General features: G+C 34.7%; 1 protein-coding gene across 52 annotated transcripts in view; it reads right to left on the minus strand.

Moving 5' to 3' along the window:
• Positions 1-20,745, minus strand: part of ank3b (ankyrin 3b) — a 339,224-nt gene that overhangs the window by 44,472 nt on the left and 274,007 nt on the right. For 44 of the 52 annotated variants that reach the window (XM_087274508.1, XM_087274497.1, XM_087274509.1 and 41 more), the window contains 4 exons: positions 16,146-16,269; positions 9,168-9,270; positions 5,135-5,241; positions 1,013-1,237 (listed from right to left, as the gene is read on the minus strand). In XM_087274508.1, coding sequence (XP_087130634.1) covers positions 1,013-1,237; positions 5,135-5,241; positions 9,168-9,270; positions 16,146-16,269 — 559 coding nt within the window. 52 annotated transcript variants of the gene reach the window in all.

Genomic DNA, 20,745 nt, shown 5'->3' on the forward strand with positions numbered 1-20,745 from the left:
GGTGTGTTTAATTAGGGTTGAAACTAAACTGGCCCTTCAGAAACTGGATTTGACACCTGTGATTTAAAGCAAGACAACATTTTAATGAACTTTTAATGCTCTAGTCAATTTTGTGTTAGTTTTTTTATTTGCTTCTATACATGCTTTCTATGAATTATTATATTTAATCATTAATTATTATATTATATAATAATTATAATTACTTTAAAGCTATTTCCCAAGTGATGCTTAATGAACATAATATTTGTTCGGCACATAATATTTGTCCACTTAGTTGGCAAGATATTAGTATTCAGCTTTTATTATGTTAACTAGGAAAGTTGGGGTAATTAACTAAGTTAATGGGGCCAATATTACTGACCTTAAAATTGTTTTACAAAATGTCAAAACTTCTTTTATTATCTTTTGTGTAGTGCTTACATTTGCAAAGAAAAAAAATCTCATTTATTTATATTCATATAAGGTTATTGTTCATAAATGTTATGCATATTTTATTTTAGAAATTTTATTTCACAAAATGGTTGGATTTTTGAATTGATATTTAAATAGTGCAAATTCCCTCTGTCAAAACATTCAAAATACAACGAAACAGAGTTCTGGAAATTATACTGAACTGGTATTGAATTAGATAACTTGCTATAAAATGCTATCTATATAGGCAGCTCACTAGGTTCTGAAACAGCCTGCATGTGTCATTTTGAAACACTCATCATTACTCAAATGGTGGAGCTCTTTCAGCAGTCCTCAAGATATTTACTAGGGAACTTTAACAACCTGCAGGATGTGGTTGTAGGAAACAGAGAAAAGGCAAGAGTAAAGTCAATGTGCTTTACTGTATATCACTGACCTAGTGTCAAGTACCAGGGCATTGGCATGACAACAATAATGGGCAAAGCTGCTCTAGTATGTCACTGCTGAAACACTTCACCGACACACACTACCAAACACAGATGGCTTCCATGGGAATGAAAAGAAAAGGCTGGAGTGTAATGGGCAGGAAGGTGAAACCTACCCCAGAAACTGAGCCCCTGCTGGGCCCACCTCCACCAGCCTGCTCGCCAGGCCCTCTCCCTCCACCATGGGTGGCAGCGACGCCAGCTTGTGCCTCTTGACCAGACGGCATGTGATACGTGTTGGCGCAGTGCATTTGCGAGGCGGGATGATGATCCGCATGCCATTGTGGCGACTTCCTCGCATCGACCCGCCACGTGCGTCCACCATGAAGCTCACCAAAAACCTGCAAGAGGCAAACAATTTAATTAGAGAGAGAAAAAGGAGAGGCTCTTAAAGTTGAGTTGTCCCATGCTGTGATAATAGCACACTGAAAGAAAACCCGAAACACGAAGAAGTGATCTATAGGATCATTCCATGCACCTGGTGAGAAGTTAGTGAGGTAGAGAACGTTGGATATTTAAACATGGTAATAAAGACAGTTAAAATTAGTTTAGACTTCAATCAAACTGTTAAAGTGTCACAATGTAAATCTTACATTATTACAATCGACCTTCAGTTATATGTATTGCTAACATCCTTTATGTCTACAGAAATAATTCATTCATTTTTCTTCGGCTTAGTCTCTTATTTATCAGGGGTTGACAAAGAGGAATGGACCACCAACTGAAATGCGCTATAGGTAAATTAAATAAACTAAATTGGCCATAGTGTATGAGAGTGTGTGTGTGTGTGTGTGTGTGTGTGTGTGTGTGTGTGTGTGTGTGTGTGTGTGTGTGTGCGAGTGATTGTGTGTGTATGGGCCTTTCCCAGTACTAGGTTGCAGCTGGAAGGGCATCCGCTGTGTAACAGCATGGGTTGCACTTCTCATGATTAGACTGTATTGGCCACTAATAGTTATTTAAGGAGGCTCGTTGGCCTGATGTATTGTACAATGTATTGTCCTGTTCATATTTCATCCAGAAATGACATTTTCGCAGTGTGAACAAAAACTTAATTTTTTTTTTATATAAAGTTGAAGTCAGAATTATTAGCCTCCCTTTGATTTTTATTCTCTTTTTCATATACATACATCCATATATATATATATATATCTATATCCCAAATTATGTTTAACAGAGCAAGGAAATTTTCATTGTATGTCTGATAATATTTTTTCTTCTGGAAAAAATCTTAATTGTTTTATTTTCGGCTAAAATAAAGCAGTTTTTAATATTTTAAAAAACATTTTAAGGTCAATATTATTAGCCCATTTAAGCAATATTTTTTCCTGATAGTCAACAGAACAAACCATCGTTATACATTAACTTGCCTAATTACCCTAACCTGCCTAGTTAACCTAATTAACCGAGTTTAGCCTTTAAATGTCACTTTAAACTATATAGAAGTATCTTTAAAAATATCTAGTCAAATATTACTTACTGTCATTATAGCAAAGATAAAATAAATCAGTTATTAGAAATGAGTTATTAAAACTATTATGTTTAGAAATGTGTTGAAACAAATCTTCTCTCTGTTAAACAGAAATTGGGGGAAAAAGAAACAGGGGTGCTAATATCCCAGAGGGGCTAATAATTCTGACTTCAGCTGTATATGTAGAAGTTGAAGACCAAGACCAAGAAGTTGAGCTGAGAAGAGCAAAGACACAAAAACAAGGGAGGAAAAATTGTGATCACATGATGAACTGTCACCTGTTGTCGTACTGAAGGGGGGAGCGAGAAAAGCTGCAAAGAAACAAGTGGAAATATGGAATAGGGCAAACCAAAAAAAAAAAAAAAAACACAAACTAAATCTATTATTATATCAGAAAAAAGGTATCTGGGAATACACAGATGGATGATAGAAAGGTAAGATAGGGAGACGGACAGACATAATCAGACAAAAGACAGTTGAGAAATAGCTGACAGACATATGAATACATTGCAGGTAGATGGATTGAAAATTCAAATGACGGAATCCTTCTTTATTCTCATAAATGAGACCTCATTCAAACTCTTAAACCCAAAGTATACTTTATACAGGGCATACATATAGTACAGTGTGCATGAAATAAACGTTCTCATCAGAACAGCATGCGCATACTTTGCATGTGATTCAGTTGATTACACAACATGAATCAGTTTTTAAAAAAAGTATTAGGGCTGCTTGATATTGGGAAAAAAAATGACACTGCAATATATTTTTTTCTGCAATAAACATTTGGGATATGAATACCATTTAAAAAAAGATGACTTAAATAACTGTACTTGAAAAGAATTCATACATCTGCAAAAAGCATAATAAACAATGGTAACAAATGTAACCCAATCTGGTCTGGGTGGGATCGACCGGTGATTCTTTGCATTGAAGTCGGTTACTTTAACAAGGAGATTGAAGACCATGGACCCTAGCGTCTGTTGCTAGAGCACCTTTTGAGGTCAGAGGAGTTAGGTTTACCTGCATAGCACTTCACTCGCTGGGCCCCGTTACACTCAACCCCCTAAACCTCACTCCCATCCCGGACGAGCTCCCATGTGTAACCCACAGTTTCTACTGCACCCAATCTGGTCAGAGCTGGGATCCAACCGCTAATTCTTTGCATAGGAGTCAGTTGCTCTAACAAAAAGGCTAAAGACCATGGTCTCTAGCGTCTGTTGCTAGAGAGGTGAGGTTTACCTGCATAGCACTTAGCTAGCTGGCCTCTGCTACACTCACCCCCCTAAACCTCACTCCCCTCCCGGACGAGGCCCCACGTATAACCCACCATTTCTACTGCACCCAACACGGTCTGAGCTGGGATAGAACCGGCGATTCTGTGCATGGGAGTCATCTGCTCAAACAAGGAGGCTAAAGACCATGGCCTCTAGCGTCTGTTGCCAGAGAACCGTTTGAAGTCAGAGGAGTAGGATTTACCTACATAGCACTTTGCTAGCTGGCCTCCATTACAATAACCCCCCTAAACCTCACTCCAATCCCGGAAGAGCCCCAATGTAAAACTCACCGGTCCTACTGCCCCTAACCCGGTCTGAGCGGAAATGCAACTGGCGATTCTTTGCATGGGAGTTGGTTGCTCGAACAAGAAGGCTAAAGACCATGGCCCCTAGCGTCTGTCGCAGGAGCAGCTTTTAAGGTCAGAGGAGTGAGGTTTACCTGCATAGCACTTTACTAGCTGGCCTCAAACACAGATGAAAATAATAGAAGAAATTTTTTTAATGGTTTTATGGCTATTTTATGGTTTTCTGTGGAGCCTAACAGCAATTAAGAATGTGAATTCAATATGAATCAAATGTAAAAAAACACTGTATTATCTATATTGTGTAAATAATTAAATACAACAAATCTTTGTTAAGTCTATAAACTTTAATAATAATAATAATAATTCCTTACATTTATATAGCACTTTTCTGGGCACTCAAAGCGCTTTACAAACAATAGGGGGGATCTCCTCATTCACCACCAGTGACCAGCTGATTGGTGGAGAGGAGACAGATTGATGAAGCCAATTATGACATGGGGAGGGTTAGGAGGCCATGATGGACAGAGGCCAGTGGGCAGGTTTGGCCAGGATGCCGGGGTTAAACCCCTACTCTTTTTCGAAGGACATTCTGGGATTTTTAACGACCACAGAGAGTCAGGACCTCGGTTTAATATCTCATCCGAAAGACGGCGCTCACTGAGCAGTATAGAGTCCCGTCACTATACTGGGGCATTAGGACCCACACAGTCCACGGGTCGAGCGCCCCCTGCTGACCTCAGTAACACCACTTCCGGCAGCACCCTAGCTTTCCCATGTGGTCTCCCATCCAGGTACTGACCGGGCGCAGCCCTGCTTAGCTTCAGTGGGCGACTATGTGAGAGTTGCAGAGAGCTAGCTGCCGGCTTTACTTTCAAGAACTTTAGAATTTCTTTGTTTAAATTCGCTTGATATCTTGATCACAGTTCTTAAAAACATCTAAGTGTAAATCTTTCACTCTTATTATTAGGGTTAAACTTTGCGATGATCCCACAAATCACGTTCCTGGTTATTATAATCACAACTAAACATTTCAGACCCTGCTATTGCAGATTCGCACATTGCGATATTGATGCTCAAGAACCGATATAATGTGCAGCCCTATCAAGAATACTTTCAGAATTAGTGTTGTTGGTTGTTCAGATCCCTAATTCTGTAGTATACGAATAGTCATGGCGAAAGTGGCCTTACCCTGAATGGACAGGACTGGAGACCAGGTTCACATTGTCCATAGTATCTGGCGTCCAGCTGTAACGTCTCATTGAGTCCGTGTTGTAATCTTTCGCTAAGGCCAGGTGCTAAAACACAAAACAAGCTTGTGAACAAACCATTCAAATTTCCATTCACTGCGGTTCTGTGGTGAACCACAGTAAATGGCCCGTGCTTTCAAATAAACTCTCATATTGTATGAGACTGAGATGCTGCTCTCTGCAATTTACAGCTCAACCACACAATTATCACCTCGTCTTGTGGTTGAAGATGACAATCGCAATCAACAAAACAACATGCAGGAGAAGCCAAAACAATGTGAAAAGCTAGGATTTAAACAGCTATAAAACTTTAACCAAAATAGAAAAGAAACCCAGTTTGAACCTTCCTGAAGATTTAAAAATGAAACCACAGCAAACGCATGTTGTGGAGCAAAGCTGATGTTTGCCTGCATTGGGTTGTGGGTTAAAGCTGCGGCCACACTAGACTTCCCAAATATCTACATAAAGTCCATAAAAATCATAATTCAACATGAAAATAACGCAATCTCACGGTAATTCGTAACGTTTTGATTTAGTGGCTAATTCGTATTTATTCAAATGATCTTATTCGTACAATTTTGTACGATTTGCTCATCACTCGATGATGGTTGATTTTAGAGGTGGGGTTTGGTGCCACACCTCCTTTTTAAAACAGCAAAATCGAGTTCAGTCATACGAATTAGCAACTTAACTGACAAAACGTAAAATACCTACGTTTTCTCGTGAGATCAGGCTGTCGTAATCTACCGCAAACATGCTATACCGGCATTCCTTTAATTCAGCTAAGACATTGAGGCTGATCTTCATGTAATACAGATTCATGTCTCCCTCATTCGCATGCATATGAACGGAGGTCAATGCAATGAAAGTGTAGTGCGACCGCCCCTTAAGAATCAATGCAGAATGCATTTTATACCTTATAATGAGAGTCAACAAGGGTGGGCATGTCTCTACAGACCCCCTGAAGCATTTGAAGAGAAAAGACAGATCCTGAATGACTCCAAATGAGCAGTGACAGACAGAAAGGCTTCCTCATCACCTTACAGTTGTATATTTGACTACATCATAATAACATCAGAGTTCTGAATAATTTCTGTGCTGAGTTTTCTTTTTTTATATGCATATTTACATGCATAAAGGAATACAAAAAAATTGTATTATCTGTTTATTTACATACCACTATCCACCAGGCTAAATTTAGTTTTTTTCTCTCTTCTTTTTACCTTAAACTGTGAACTTTGGTTATTTATAAATATACAAGTCAATATGTAAGTCAATGACTACTGGTACACAGAGAGTCCAAAAAACAAACGGACATATACATATATAATTTTCTTCCATATAATATGCTTCTTTTTTAAAATAATTTTCTTCTCACATGTTCTAATTATGAAACAACTCATGTACATTTGGATGGCCTAAGGGTGACTAACAGTAGATTATATATACAGTGGGTACGGAAATGTATCTGCACCTTGCCAAAATTCTGTCTCTGAGCTCTTCAGGCAGTTCCTTTGACCTTTTGATTCTCATTTGCTCTGACATGCATTGTGAGCTGTAAGGTCTTGTATAGACAGGTGTGTGGCTTTCCTAATCAAGTCCAATCATTATAATAAAACACAGCCAGACTCAAATAAAGATGCAGAACCATCTTAAGGATGATCAGAAGAAATGGTCAGCACATGAGTGAAATAGATCAGTGTCACAGCAAAGGGTCTGAATACTTAGGACCATGTGATATTTCAGTTTTTCTTTATTAATAAATCCATAGAAATGCCAACAATTCTGTGTTTTTCGGTCAATATGTGGTGCTGCGTGTACATTATTGAGACAAACAATTCTTTAAACTCTTCTGCTATTTTGGGATTTCCACCTGGATTTTGCCTACCCAAATTTAAAAGCTTCCCAAATCCACATGCAGAGGTGTAAATGCAAAAATTTGGTATAATTTTAAAGAAACACCTTTAAAATTTTTATAAAACACTATTGAAAGTGTTTAAAATGTCTGTATATGTTGACTGTGTCATAATAAACACCTGAAAAAAGAGGCGCTTCTGGTATTTTTCTTTTTTATAAACTCAAATTTGTACCTTTTAGGTTCTGTGTGGTCTAGGGTGCTGTAATTAATTTTAGTGGTTCCTGCACATGTCTGTAATCATAGCAAAAAAGAAAAACGTCTCTACCATAATCTATGCAAGTGTTATTGTATTCCAACTGATGAGAGGTGCTATACAAGCCGCAGGGATTGATCACTGTTTTCATATTTCACTATTCTTTTGTTTGATCAAATTTAATTCACTGTGTTTGGACCACATCAGACATATAAAAGGATTAATTATGCACATCACCTCAAAAACAGAGGAGAATGGCCCTGAAGCGCACAGCATAAGATAAGAGATGACAGCTGTCTGTGCTATCTGGGGCTGCTCATTGATCATAAATATATTGTTTTCACTTCTGCGCCATGGAAACACCGCAATTCATTCGGCAACTGTTTGATATGTGAATATAATTCAGTAAAAAGAATGCTAGAACTGTATGAGCACAGGCAAGAGCTTTCATTTCAACTTGTACAGGTGTCATATATGAACCATATGAAAAATATGAAAATAAACCAATGTTCAATACCCAGCTCGGGTATCCAAAATACTGTGTATTTAAGTGTAAATAACTTTTGTACAGTAGGATGTACAATGTGATGCATATGTGCATAAAATATAGATTCTACACTTTCAAACAAAACCACTTACGGGGGTCTGGTGCAATGCTAGTCCTTTAAATCTTAAAGCGAAATTCGATGATGTCATGGAGAGTTTAACTGGTTAAATCAGTGGTTCTTAAACTATGGTATGTGTACCACTAGTGGCACGCGGAGATATCAAATGTGTCATATGTACATGCTATATAAATTTCTAAATTTATTAAAAATGATTTATATATGAATATGAAATATAATATATATATTTTATTTAAATGTTGACATTTTTAGTTTTTTGTTTGTTTGTTTTTTTACATATAAGCACAGTACAGTGTTAACGTTCAGACTATTCATAATGTTTTAAATGGCTGACAGCAATAAATATTCTTAATAATAGAAATTAATCTGCCATGTTTTAGAACTGTGCAGAGCTGTAGCTGCTTTGCTGGGCTTACTACGCTACTGTATTTCAATGCTGCTCATTAAGGTGGTACTTGGAGAGACAATTTTTTTCTGGGGTGGTACTTGATGAAAAAAGTTTGAGAACCACTGGGTTAAATGATTTTAGCAAATGGCTGCAATATAATAAAGAGTGAAAAATTGAAGGGGGTCTGAAAACTTTCCTTACCCACTGTATATTGGGGGGTTCTTTAAGTATAATAAGTTCATAAACAACTCATTATTTGCATACCGAACTGTGATTCCCTTTCATCAAACACCTAAGTTAACCTGTATGAAAAGTAAAAGTGCTTAATTGTACTGAACGTGCACTATTTGCATTATTCAACACCCCAAAGTACATTGAAAAGCAGATGATGTTACTTAAATAAAAGTCTACCAAGAGCCTACATCAAGACACTTTTTTGAAAAACATAATATTATCATACTAATAATATAGACTAATAATTGGAACGAAAGTCCATTTTTTTAAGTCAAAATTTGCTTTAATGATTTTAATACAACAGTGATATCATAAAGTAATACCACAATGCTTTGCATACAAATAACACCACTAAACAATTACCATATTTACAAAAAAAAAAGATTATTATTTACCATAACTTTAATAACTTGAACTAATTAACTAGTAACTAATAGCTTTTAACAGTTACAGTTAATATATATATATATAAGCAGTTAACTTGCAGTTATGTAGTGTATATAAGTGATGTCTATGTGTCCATGTTCAATGAAGTGTATTTGTATTTTCAAATCTGCTGAACTAAATTGAAGCACATTAAAGCTTTTAAATGCTCGACATGATATAATGGCATACCGTGTCCTTGGTGGGCGCCAGGATCTCTTCGATCATCATGCTGTCGCGGGCGAAGGAGCTCCGGTTGAGAGTGTTGGACCTATCCGAACTGAAGGAGCGCAGGCTGTTGGCATTTACATTAATACCATACAGTGCAGGAGGGCGGGGGAGTGACAGTGAAGTACACACAAAACACACACACACACACAAACACACAAAACAAAAACACTCATTATTGCATGCAACTTCCAGGGAACTTGATGCACAATAGCCAATAAACATGGATGATGAGAGACATCTGTAGCCGTGTGATGGTTTAGACGTCGAGCGAAAAACTTGAGAATATGGATCAATTCAGAATGAATATTTGTATTAACTGAATCAATAAGACACAAACTATGTACAATTTTTAAAAGCTACGCAATGAGGACATTTTAAAATGTTTATTGAACAGTCCTAATGTAGCTACATAATAATGCATTATTAAAGCAAGACTTGCCTAATGTAAAATCGAATAAATGAACGCAAAATCGAGGCCAGAAGACTTGATAGTTGCGTATAGTTGAATAGAATGATAGTTGATAGTTATTATGATAGTAATAGTAGATAATATATTATAATAGGTGACAATAATCATGATGCTTTCTTTATTTTAAGTTTTAAATAATTCAAATTTTTGATGCATTTAAAACAACCCAAACTCACTGGATTTATGTACCCAGGGATATATTTTTGAGAACCAAGAAATCCAGCGGGGAAAATAAGTATTGATGACGTCATGTTTTTCCTCGAAATAATATTTCTAAAGGAGCTGTTGACATGGAATTGAACCAGATTTTGGCAAAAACCCAAACAAAACATAAAAATAAACAAGACAAAAATTTCTTCTGTGTAATAACAATGGAATGACACAAGGAGAAAGTACTAAACTACAGACACATTTAATACCTTATATAAAAGGCTGTTTCAGTGGTGTCAACCTAAAGACGCCTCATATGGAGAATGAAGTCATATGAATTGCTCAGGTGTGAGTTTTTTTAATAGGGTGTAAACATCTTGATGGTTCTGTGGGTCTCGTCTATTAAATCTGATCTTTATTTCGTATTTTCAATTGGATTCAAGTCAGGTGATTGACTGGGCCATTCTACAGCTTGATTTTCCTTCTCTGAAAGCATTTGAGAGTTTCCTTGTCTGTGTTTTGGATCATTGTCTTGCTGAAATGTCCACCTTGGATTCATCTTTATCATCCTGGTAATGTAGATGTTGGACTGAAGCAGCTGATATTTATTTACAATGACGAAGGGCAGTGGGTTGCTAAAAAACTACTAAGACATTTCAGCTGCTGTCTGGGCTTTCACTGACTTTTTACAGCTCTCTTCATGTGTTCAATACTTTTTCCCTGTGTTATTTAATTTGTTATGCATAATTTGTAAACTAACCAGATTTGTTTTCTTTGCAAATCTTATATGGATTTGCTGGTTGTTACAAGCATCCGGTGAAAATTTCAAGTAACTAGCACCTTTAGAAATATGTTTTCTGAGAAAAATGGTGGTATTCAATACTTACTTTACCCGCTGTATGCATCAGGGACTGTCTTTTTGCAGTTTTTGATTTCAAAAATCTACTAGAGGGTGATATTTACATTATTGACAATCTCAAATACATAACTAATACATAAGATTACTGCGTATCTTAATGTCCTTTTTGCATGTGTCTTTGAGAGAAGGCTGCTTGCTTGTCGCTGTGCACAATATATCAGCTTGATATCGACTGGCCCACACTGAAAAAAATTATTTAAAGATGATTCTTTGGATTTACTCTTTTTTTTTACGTTAAGTGGTTGTAAACAATTTATTTGTGTTGAATTTAAACAAACAAATTAAGTTGAACATTATTAAATTGAATTTGTTTGTTTAAATTTAACACAAATAAATTGTTTGCAACAGTTCTGCATGCAACACTTTTTTTCAGTGCACACACCCTGGGCACTTTTTCCTAACAAGCCTGTATAGATTTAAACACAGATTCCAAGTAGGCCTAGCAAAAACCCTTAAATGGAAATCAATGGTGCATAACTAGCCAATCAACAATTATACAGATTTATTTAAAACTGTGCTAAAGATCTAGATCTTTCTTAACTTTAGAATTAATTTCTGTTCGCATTATCGCAGACTGAGCTTACACAGATTGTTGGTACATCAGAAATCAATATGATGCCTACAGCAGTTCTCAGACTTCTCGCTTTACCGTCTCACTGCCAGAATCAGTTTATTTGTTTGTTTGTGGTTCTGTTTGCTGATTTAAATGGCTGAAATTTCGCCGACAAGGCTTTTCAAGCATCCCTGGAAGCTACATTGAGAAATTATTCAGAATTGGACTTAAGACAGAAATGTTTAACAACAACCTGAAAAAAAAAAAAAAATTGCGCACAATACACCAAACTGTCAACACAAATCTCAAACTGAAATGAAACCATAGTCTACACACAGCAAGAATGTGTTTTTCCTCATCAAATAAAAAACAACGCACAAAGCACGGTAACACAACAACGCTTCATGGTCTCTGAATGATTCGGGATGAGGGAGGGAAGGTGGAAACATCATGCCCTCTTACCTGATTTTAGGACTATGGTGAGGGTTTATAATGGAAGAAGAACAGAGGAAATTGAAAGGCAACAAATCAGAAATGCAGAGGCTGAATGAAGCATGTTTCCTGTCTTCGGCTGTACTGTACTATCTAAAACTTTTCCCTAAAATATAAAGTATTTCAATATCCTAAACAAACACTGAAGAAGTTATTAGGTATACATATGCACCAAGCAAATATGGAAACATCCCTAAAATGATCAAGGAGATGCTGCTTTATTTCAGAGCAGCACTTTCTAAACCTTTCCATCAGAATATTCTGAAGAACTTTAATTATTCTAAAGTTTATTCATGCCGATAGTCTTGGTATATTTTTGTACACTTTGGCCAAAATACAGCTTCTGTACCATAAACTCAATAATTCATTTGTAATTGCAAAGTACTATTTCTCAAGTAAATAGTTACTTGATATAGTAAATAAATATACTTTTTATTATTATTATTATTATTATTACTATAAGTGCTATGTATAATCATTAAGTAATTATTTTCATTTTAATAGCTTTCTTTATTTCGGTTTTTAATTTAAAAATAGTAACACATTTAAGCTAGTAAACGTTAATATATTTACTAGCAATAAAACTGTTTTTTGTAGATTTTAGTCTTTTAATTTGTTTTTAATAATTGAGTATTATTTTATGCATCATATAGTTGACTATTTACAGTTTATTATCCATAAAAAGAAAACTATTTGCTTAAATAATACATGTGTGGGTAGTTTGTTTTAATAATATTATTATTAATATTATTAGTATAGTAAATAAATAGTTACTTGATTACTAAAATAACACAGATAATAATATCAAAAATATATGAATAAACTACTAAACGAATGAATAAATAGGTGATATTTAGGCTTATCGCTTTAAAATTAAAATAATAAATCTACAAAAAATAGTTTTATGCTAGTAAAAATATTCATTCACCTTGTTTTTAAAAATGAAAACAGATCAAGCTTCAAACTAAAACAGTTATTGATACTAAAATAGTACTTATGGTAACTAATACTAATAAACACAATTATAATAATAAAATGACGACTCTTTAAAATAAAAATGCAATACAACAATAAATAAATGAGTGGCATTAAGGCTGATAGTTTTAAAATAAAATAAAATCTACAATAAATTGTTTTAATGGTAGTGCTGTAAATATATGAATTCACTTTGTTTTTAAATAAAAAACTAAGATAAAGCAAGCTATTAAAATGAAAACAGCTATTTAATGATTCAAAAATAGCACTAATAGCAATAATAATAATGATAAAGCAAAAACAAACTACCCAAAAATGTATTAATAAATATTATTTAGGCAAACTTTCTTATTATGAATAACAATAACAACTTAGCCAAAATAGCCAATTATATGATGCATAAAATAATATTCAATTATTTGAAAAAAAATAAGACACTAAAATCTACAATAAATAAATTTATGCTAGTAAATATATTAATTAACTTTATTTTTAAACATAAAACCAAAAAAGATCAGGGTATTAAAAACTAAAATAGTTACTTAATGGTACTAAAAAAGCACTTATGGCAACTTATACTAATAAAAACAATGGTAACACGTTATTTTGATGATCCATTTGAGTATTAGTAGACTGTCTGCTTAATATGTGTTACATATTGTTGTACTTAATATGTTGTACATGTCAAACTCTAACCCTAACCCCAACCTAACAGTCTACTTATATTCTAAGGAGAATTATTTGGCTTTATTTGTTTATATGAAATAAATAAATATAAATATAAATAAAATAAATTCTTATATGAGAATTATTTATATGTAACTTAAATTCAACAAACGGACCATCAAAAAAAAAGAGTGATCAAAACAATTATAGTAATAAAAACTTAAATAATAAAACACAATAATGAATGATGAATAAATGGGTGATACTTAGCTTTAAAAAATAAAATTAAATAAAATTAAATAAAAAAATAATAATAATATATATATATATATATATATATATATATATATATATATATATATATATATATATGTTATGATTATACTATATGTGTTATTAACCAAAACACATGAACACTTTAAAAATTAATAACATAAAAACTTACTTTCACAACCTCGAGTCGTTCACTAAAACGTGTCAAATGCTCAGGGCTGTTATTGAACCTGAGTTTAATTTCCTGTTATGAGGCTAGCGTGTAGTCTGAGTCTTTTCAATCATTGAGCGCTGTCAAACTTGTTTGTTGGTGGGAAAATCCCCTGAAGCGACTTAGATGTAGGTTAAACATTAGCTTCGCGCTCCTCACTCAACAGCGCATGCTATTGAATCAAAAGATGACAGCAGGCGGACAAAACACACAATCTACAGCCTTTAGATAAGACAGTTGCGTGCTGGAGCCATGAATGATCTGGATTCACCATCACACCAGTTTATTTAGATGAGACATATTAAAGGTGCCCTAAAATGAAAATCTGGGTATAGCAAGGCATAGCAGAGTAATTATATATAAGTAAATGGAAATGGGCATAACGTTAGCCTCAGACACCACTGTTTCCACATGTGTAAAACCCCAACAGGCCAGTCAGAAGACAAAACAAACTGTGATGAGACTAACGGGCCACGCCCTCATCATTTGCATGTACTCCTACTTTAGGTCTTTCATCCGGTGTGGTTAATAATCGAGTCTCTCCTGGAAACGAGTCCGCTTAGGACACCAAGGGGTCATCTAAGGTGAATACCTGATCAAAAGCTATTATTGTGATACCTTGTTGTGTGGCTGATCTGAGCAGCGTTAGCTTGTTGTAGCTAGGAGGCTAAGGGTAGATATATGAATATGCTAGCACATAGGCTAACTGGGCTAACTGAACAATATGAAATATAAGCGCTCAATTTCCTAACCCATGCCTTTAATTATATATTAGTATATGAAAGGGTCTATATAACGCTTAGAAATGTCTTTATAATTGTGAAATGAAATGGTCATTATTAAGCTTGTTACATGATATAAATTATATCGTGATTTTACAGAATTAATAGTTGTAATACTGGAGTTAATAAACAGATGCTACAGACTATACCTATTACAACTCCAGTGAAACAATAGGATCAATCAGGGTCCAATAGGCGGACCCAATTCTGATGAGGGGACTCGATTTTTCACGACACCGTAGCTGACGAGCAGCTGACGTCATCAAGAGAAAACTTATGCGTTTGATAAGCTAAACAATTTCTAGTGAGACAACAATGACAATTTTCCTCCCTTAGTTATTGAAAACGTATATTTCACTTACTATGCATGAGGGACTTTTATTTCGAAAATGCGAGCCCCAAATTGTTTACTGTGCAACAAAAGCACAATACATGCTTCAAACTCGCCTCAGGATGCAAAATGCAAGATTTACAAATTATACAATAATTCATCTCCATTCCGAAGAGACATAAGGTATGTTTAATTCAACAAAATCTCACAACAATTCTTAACCTTTTGATTTAGTGGCTAATTCATATGAATTCGCACAATCTAATTCGTACAATTTAGTATGATTTGCTCATCCCCCAATGACGGTTGCGTTTAGGAGTGGGGTTAGGTGCCACGCATCCTTTTTAAAATCGTACAATTTCGTACGACTGAACTCGTACGAATTTGTACGATTTTGCCACTAAACTGGCAAAACGTAAAATACGTACATTTTCTCATGAGATCAGGCTGGTTTAATTGCATCTTTTGTTAATTTATCGTGTTTATTGTGAAATTTGATGTGTCTGAATCGTGTCAAATCACTTAGCTCAACTGTCATCTGCAGATGATATTAAGTCCTGACTGTGTTTTCTTCGACTATAGCTTCAAAATATCTATCCCTCCCCTTTGTCAAGTTTAACTGTAATTTAACCTTTATTCACAACAGATCTGATGAGCAAAACTGAATAACGTTACTCTGATGGGTTTAAATTTGTCCGTGTTTAGCATTCGTGCATCTTGCTTTGTGTGTATATGTGTGTTTGTAAGAGCCAGAGCTCATTAATATTCATGACACGAACCCTATATGGTCAATCATGGACATTCTGATTCGATGGGTATTTTATGGAGTAATACCAAAGTCCCTTTATGGCAAGTCAATTCACTCGGCGACTATCTTTGAAACGCCGTAAAAAGAAGGTATTAGGTACAAGAGGTCCTGGGTTCAAATCCCGGACGAGCCCCCATTTAAATGTTACGACTTTTAAGTTTAGTAAGTTAAATGGTGCTGTAAATGTAAATATAGTATTTTTGATGTAACTGATTTACAGTAAGCTCCTGGTGAACTGCTATAGATTCTACATGAAAATAAACAGTTTATATGAAGGCAACACTTTCTCTATATGCTAAGTTGATGTTACCTGGCCGTTCGGGCTCCAACACTAAATCCAACATATCCTTCCTGAGGCAGAGAGTCGTCTCCGAGCTCACGCAGATCCTGCGGCCCCAGATATTTGTCTGTGTCTCCGGTCATCGCATCCTCACCTAGCAGAAAAACACACCATTACTAAACCCTTCAAAGAGAAAGAGGCTATTTAAAAAGGACTTATTATGCAAAAATCACTTTTATAAAAGCGTTTAAACACAGTTGTTTGGTAACAGTCTGTGAATATAACCAGCTTCTAATGATTAATTTCATATTTTATAATCACACTTTGTCTGTAGAAACACTTTAATTGACATTCTCGCTTTGTACATGTTATCAGAAGGGAAAAGCCCTGCACATTAGTGATGATCTATCCCTCCTCAGCATAAACAGCCCTGAGTGAGAAGCAGCTGTCCGCCATCAGTTTTGAATCTGCCACTATTCTGACACGTACGCAATTTTAGCTCCACCCCTTTTGAAAAGAGGGTTGGGAGCACAATCTCATTTGAATTTAAAGCGACAGTCATCAAAATGGCACAATTTGGATCAAAGGCTACAAGGAGCAGTTTAAAAGAGTTACAAAACATTATTTGTGGGTTATTTTGAGCTCAAACTTCACACTCTAGGGACACAAGAAACTTATTTTACTGTAAAATAAAAAGGGACATGATAGGTCCCCTTTAAAGCAACACAAATGCTATTACAATCCCTTTTTCCATTTCTGTTTTGCACTAAAGAATTATGAGAAATAAGAATGTGTTGGCGTTAGAAATGAATAGCTGGATCAGACCAATCCCACAACAATCACTGGCACGCGTCCCAAACTCTTTGACGGCCACAGATACATGCAGTCTTTGTTTAGGGTGTGTTGTTATAAGTACAGAAATGTAAGCAAGGCACTTAAAGAATATCAAGACCGCATGTTCCAACATGCTTATGATGGCTGTAAATCACATCTGAATGTGCATTTCTCACAAACTACTGCAGTGTAGATTCAAGCAAACCATACGTCCTCAGTTAAAGCACACTAAAGCAGAGAAACAAAAAGAGAGGAAAAGCAAGAAAAGAAAAACCCAATTATGATTTTCTGATTTTTGAGGTTATGATGATCGCCATCTGACTCATATTAGAAGATCTTGTAATTTACACTTTACAGTAAATGTCATAAATATAAAATTCCTACTACTACTACTACTACTACTACTACTACTACTACTACTAATGCTATACAGTATTGAGCAAAAGTGATGTATGGTCTAGAAAAATCTTGAAACAATTTGTTATGTTGAAGCGATTTAAATGTGTCGTGCATGTAAAGTGTACAATTTGGTATGTGCTTGACAAAAAGAACCAGAAACATATTTATGATAATTTATATTTATTCAACATGCAATTTTCTGTGAGATTTTCTTCTAGAATAGAAAATTAAAAGCCACATTTCAAGATAAGCTATATCATGATAAGCTATATCATGAATATATAAACTATATATATATATATATATATATATATATATATATATATATATATATATAGCTTATCATGAAATGTGGCTTTTAATTTTCTATTCTAGAAGAAAATCTCACAGAAAATTGCATGTTGAATAAATGTAGAAAATTAATATATATTAATATAGAATATTAAGAATATTAATATATATATATATATATATATATATATATATATATATATATATATATATATATATATATATATATATATATATATATATATATATATATATATATATATATATATATATATATATATATATATATATATATATATATATATATATATATATATATATATATACTGAACTTATTACCTATCAACATTTATTCAAATATAATGTACTTCTCATGATCTATTTTAATTGAACTTTTAAGGTCAATAAAACAAATTTCATCCAAACGTTTGGACAATACAACTGACCACTACTGCATATGCTTCATCTATGATCACATAAAGAAAAAATTATGACTAATGTGTGTGTTTATATTTGAATTCAGGATTACTGATTATTTAACCCCCTGTTTATTTATTCCTCAATTTCTGTTTAACGGAGAGATTTAAACAGATTTCTCAAGATTTCTTCAGCACATTTCTAAACAATAGTTTTAGTAACTCATTTCTAATAACTGATTTATTTCATCTTTGCCATGATGACAGTAGAGAATATTTTACTAGATATTTTTCAAGACACTTCTATACAGCTTAAAATGACATTTAAAGGTTTAACTAGTTTAATTAGGTTTTAAAAAAAAAACTGCATTTATTCTAGTCAAAATAAAACATATAAGACTTTCTCCAGAAAAAAAAATATTATCAGACATACAGTACTGTGAAAAATTCCTTGCTCTGTTAAACATCATTTGGGAAAAAAAAATTAAAAAAGAAAAAAATTCAGAAGGGGGCTAATAATTATTATAAATATATTAAAATTAAATAAATTTACTGAAACATTGTGCTGTAGGTTTAATTATTAAATTGGGCTAAATTATTTTAGATAGCTCTTAATTTTGCTATGTCCATGTAAAGTTACCCAATCAGGCTGACACCAATATAATCACCAACAATCCATCTCAACAAAACTTTTAACACGCTTTATTTATTAACTCTATTTACCAATATGATTTAACTGACTTACAATAACATTTGTTTAAATGTTCATGTACTTTTAAATATGTGGCAAAATATGTGTCTTTTCCATTGGTCCAACCAGGCTATTCGAAAAAAAAAAAATCCAAAGTGTTTAGCCCTGTATAAGTCTACAATTTCCTTCATAATGATTTTTACAAAGGTCTTTAAAAGTATTGACTTGATGAAACCTGCAGAAACTCTGAGTGGCCCAGAATCAGCTTCTGGTTTCACAATAATTCACAAAAGATTTTCATGTAATCTGCTCACATAAACTCATAGTTGGGAGATTTTATCTACACCATGAATGCAGGCTAAACTCAAAAGCACACAAGCTTGTTCAAACTACTCGTTTAAAATGAGCTGAATCAACTAAATTCTTGAGTTTTTTGGGGGACAACTTAATTGTTTTATGTACAATCCACTTTAATTTCAAAATTGATTTACTTTTGTTTGGACATAAAGTTTGGATATAAAGAACTTATGTGGAGCATTTTTTACAGACAGTGTAAGAAAAAAGAAACATTCTGACAGCAACCCCCCCCCCCCCCATCACTTCCTCGCAAACACCCTGACAACCACCTCCCCCCGAAATCACCCACACCCCTAAAACTTTCTCTCTTTCAAACACACACACGTACACACACACACACATGCTCGCACATTCAAAAAACGATTTTTGCTGCTTGTTAAAACCACTTTCTATTTAAAATGAGTTGAAACAAAACAATTCTTACGTTTTTTGGGGGGACAACTTCATTCTTTTATGTTCAATTCACTTAAATTTGTAAACAATTACCTTAACTTACTTGATTTGTGTTGGGACAGCTTGACAGAACTGTGTGGAACACTGCATTTTTTACAGTGCACTCATATTTACACAGTTGTATTGTGAAATATCCTATAGAGACCCAAATCTGTGCTGCCTCTTACACCATTGAAATTAACTAGCACCCTGAACACTGAAGTTAACAAGTCAGCTAAAACACTTTACCAAGTGGTCGGTCACCAGCTAGATGGGCAAATGACTTTATTACAGTACCATATGTATTATAAATACTCAAACAAACTTTTAAAGACAACATATCTTTATAAATCTTCAAAACGTTTCCATTAAACTCATGAGTTCGGGTTTGTAAGTAAACTTTCTCTCTCTCTCTTGGAGACACACACACAGATATCATCTTTCCCTCACGTTGGCTTCTTTCCCGCTTCTAAAACGATCAACTCACGTAACTTCAAATCAGAAATAGCTGATAAACAAGATCCCTTACACTGAGCGGCCAAATCCATCCTTCATCTTCACACCAAACATCCACAGCTCCTCTTTGTCCCTTTTTTAACTCCACACTTCCTCAATCTGGTAAACTCCAAACGCCACGATTACTTCCACATGTCCTAAAATGTTCCCTCTGTGGTCAAAAACACACACAGCTCTCTGACAGGACGTTCAGAAAGAGACCTTCAGACTCTGGCGCGAGTCTGATCCCTGTGAGGTCATCGCAGGAGTGAGGTTTCAGAGCGAGTGTCCCGATCGGATCGCGGCATTCCTCATGCCCCAGGAGCCCCCCGACTGGGGTGGGACACAATAGCAGTGGAAGGGGGCGTATTTCTATGGTCATTTGTGCTGGTGCTGTTGAGGTGCCGCCTGTAATCAGAGCCTATGCAACAGACAACAAAAGAGCCCTTCCACAGGCAGCAGAACAAATAGTGAAACAAAAAAAAAAAAAGGAGGGAGATTGATGGAAAATAAAGGCCGGCTGCCACCTGACCATGGCCCCTGGGGGAACAGCGTTCATGAGCTGGATGAGTTCAAATAGCAGGAACTTGCAGGAATTACCGAATATGTTGTAAATCCTGTTTAAAATACCTCAAGATCAGGATTAAATTAAATAATCAGTTTTTGTAATGCATCAGATCTCCTTTTTTTTTCTTTGACATCATATCAAAATGTT

The sequence above is a fragment of the Danio rerio genome, chromosome 12 (genome assembly GCF_052040795.2).
Source record: "Danio rerio strain M-AB ecotype USA chromosome 12, GRCz13ab, whole genome shotgun sequence".
NCBI lineage: Eukaryota > Metazoa > Chordata > Actinopteri > Cypriniformes > Danionidae > Danio > Danio rerio.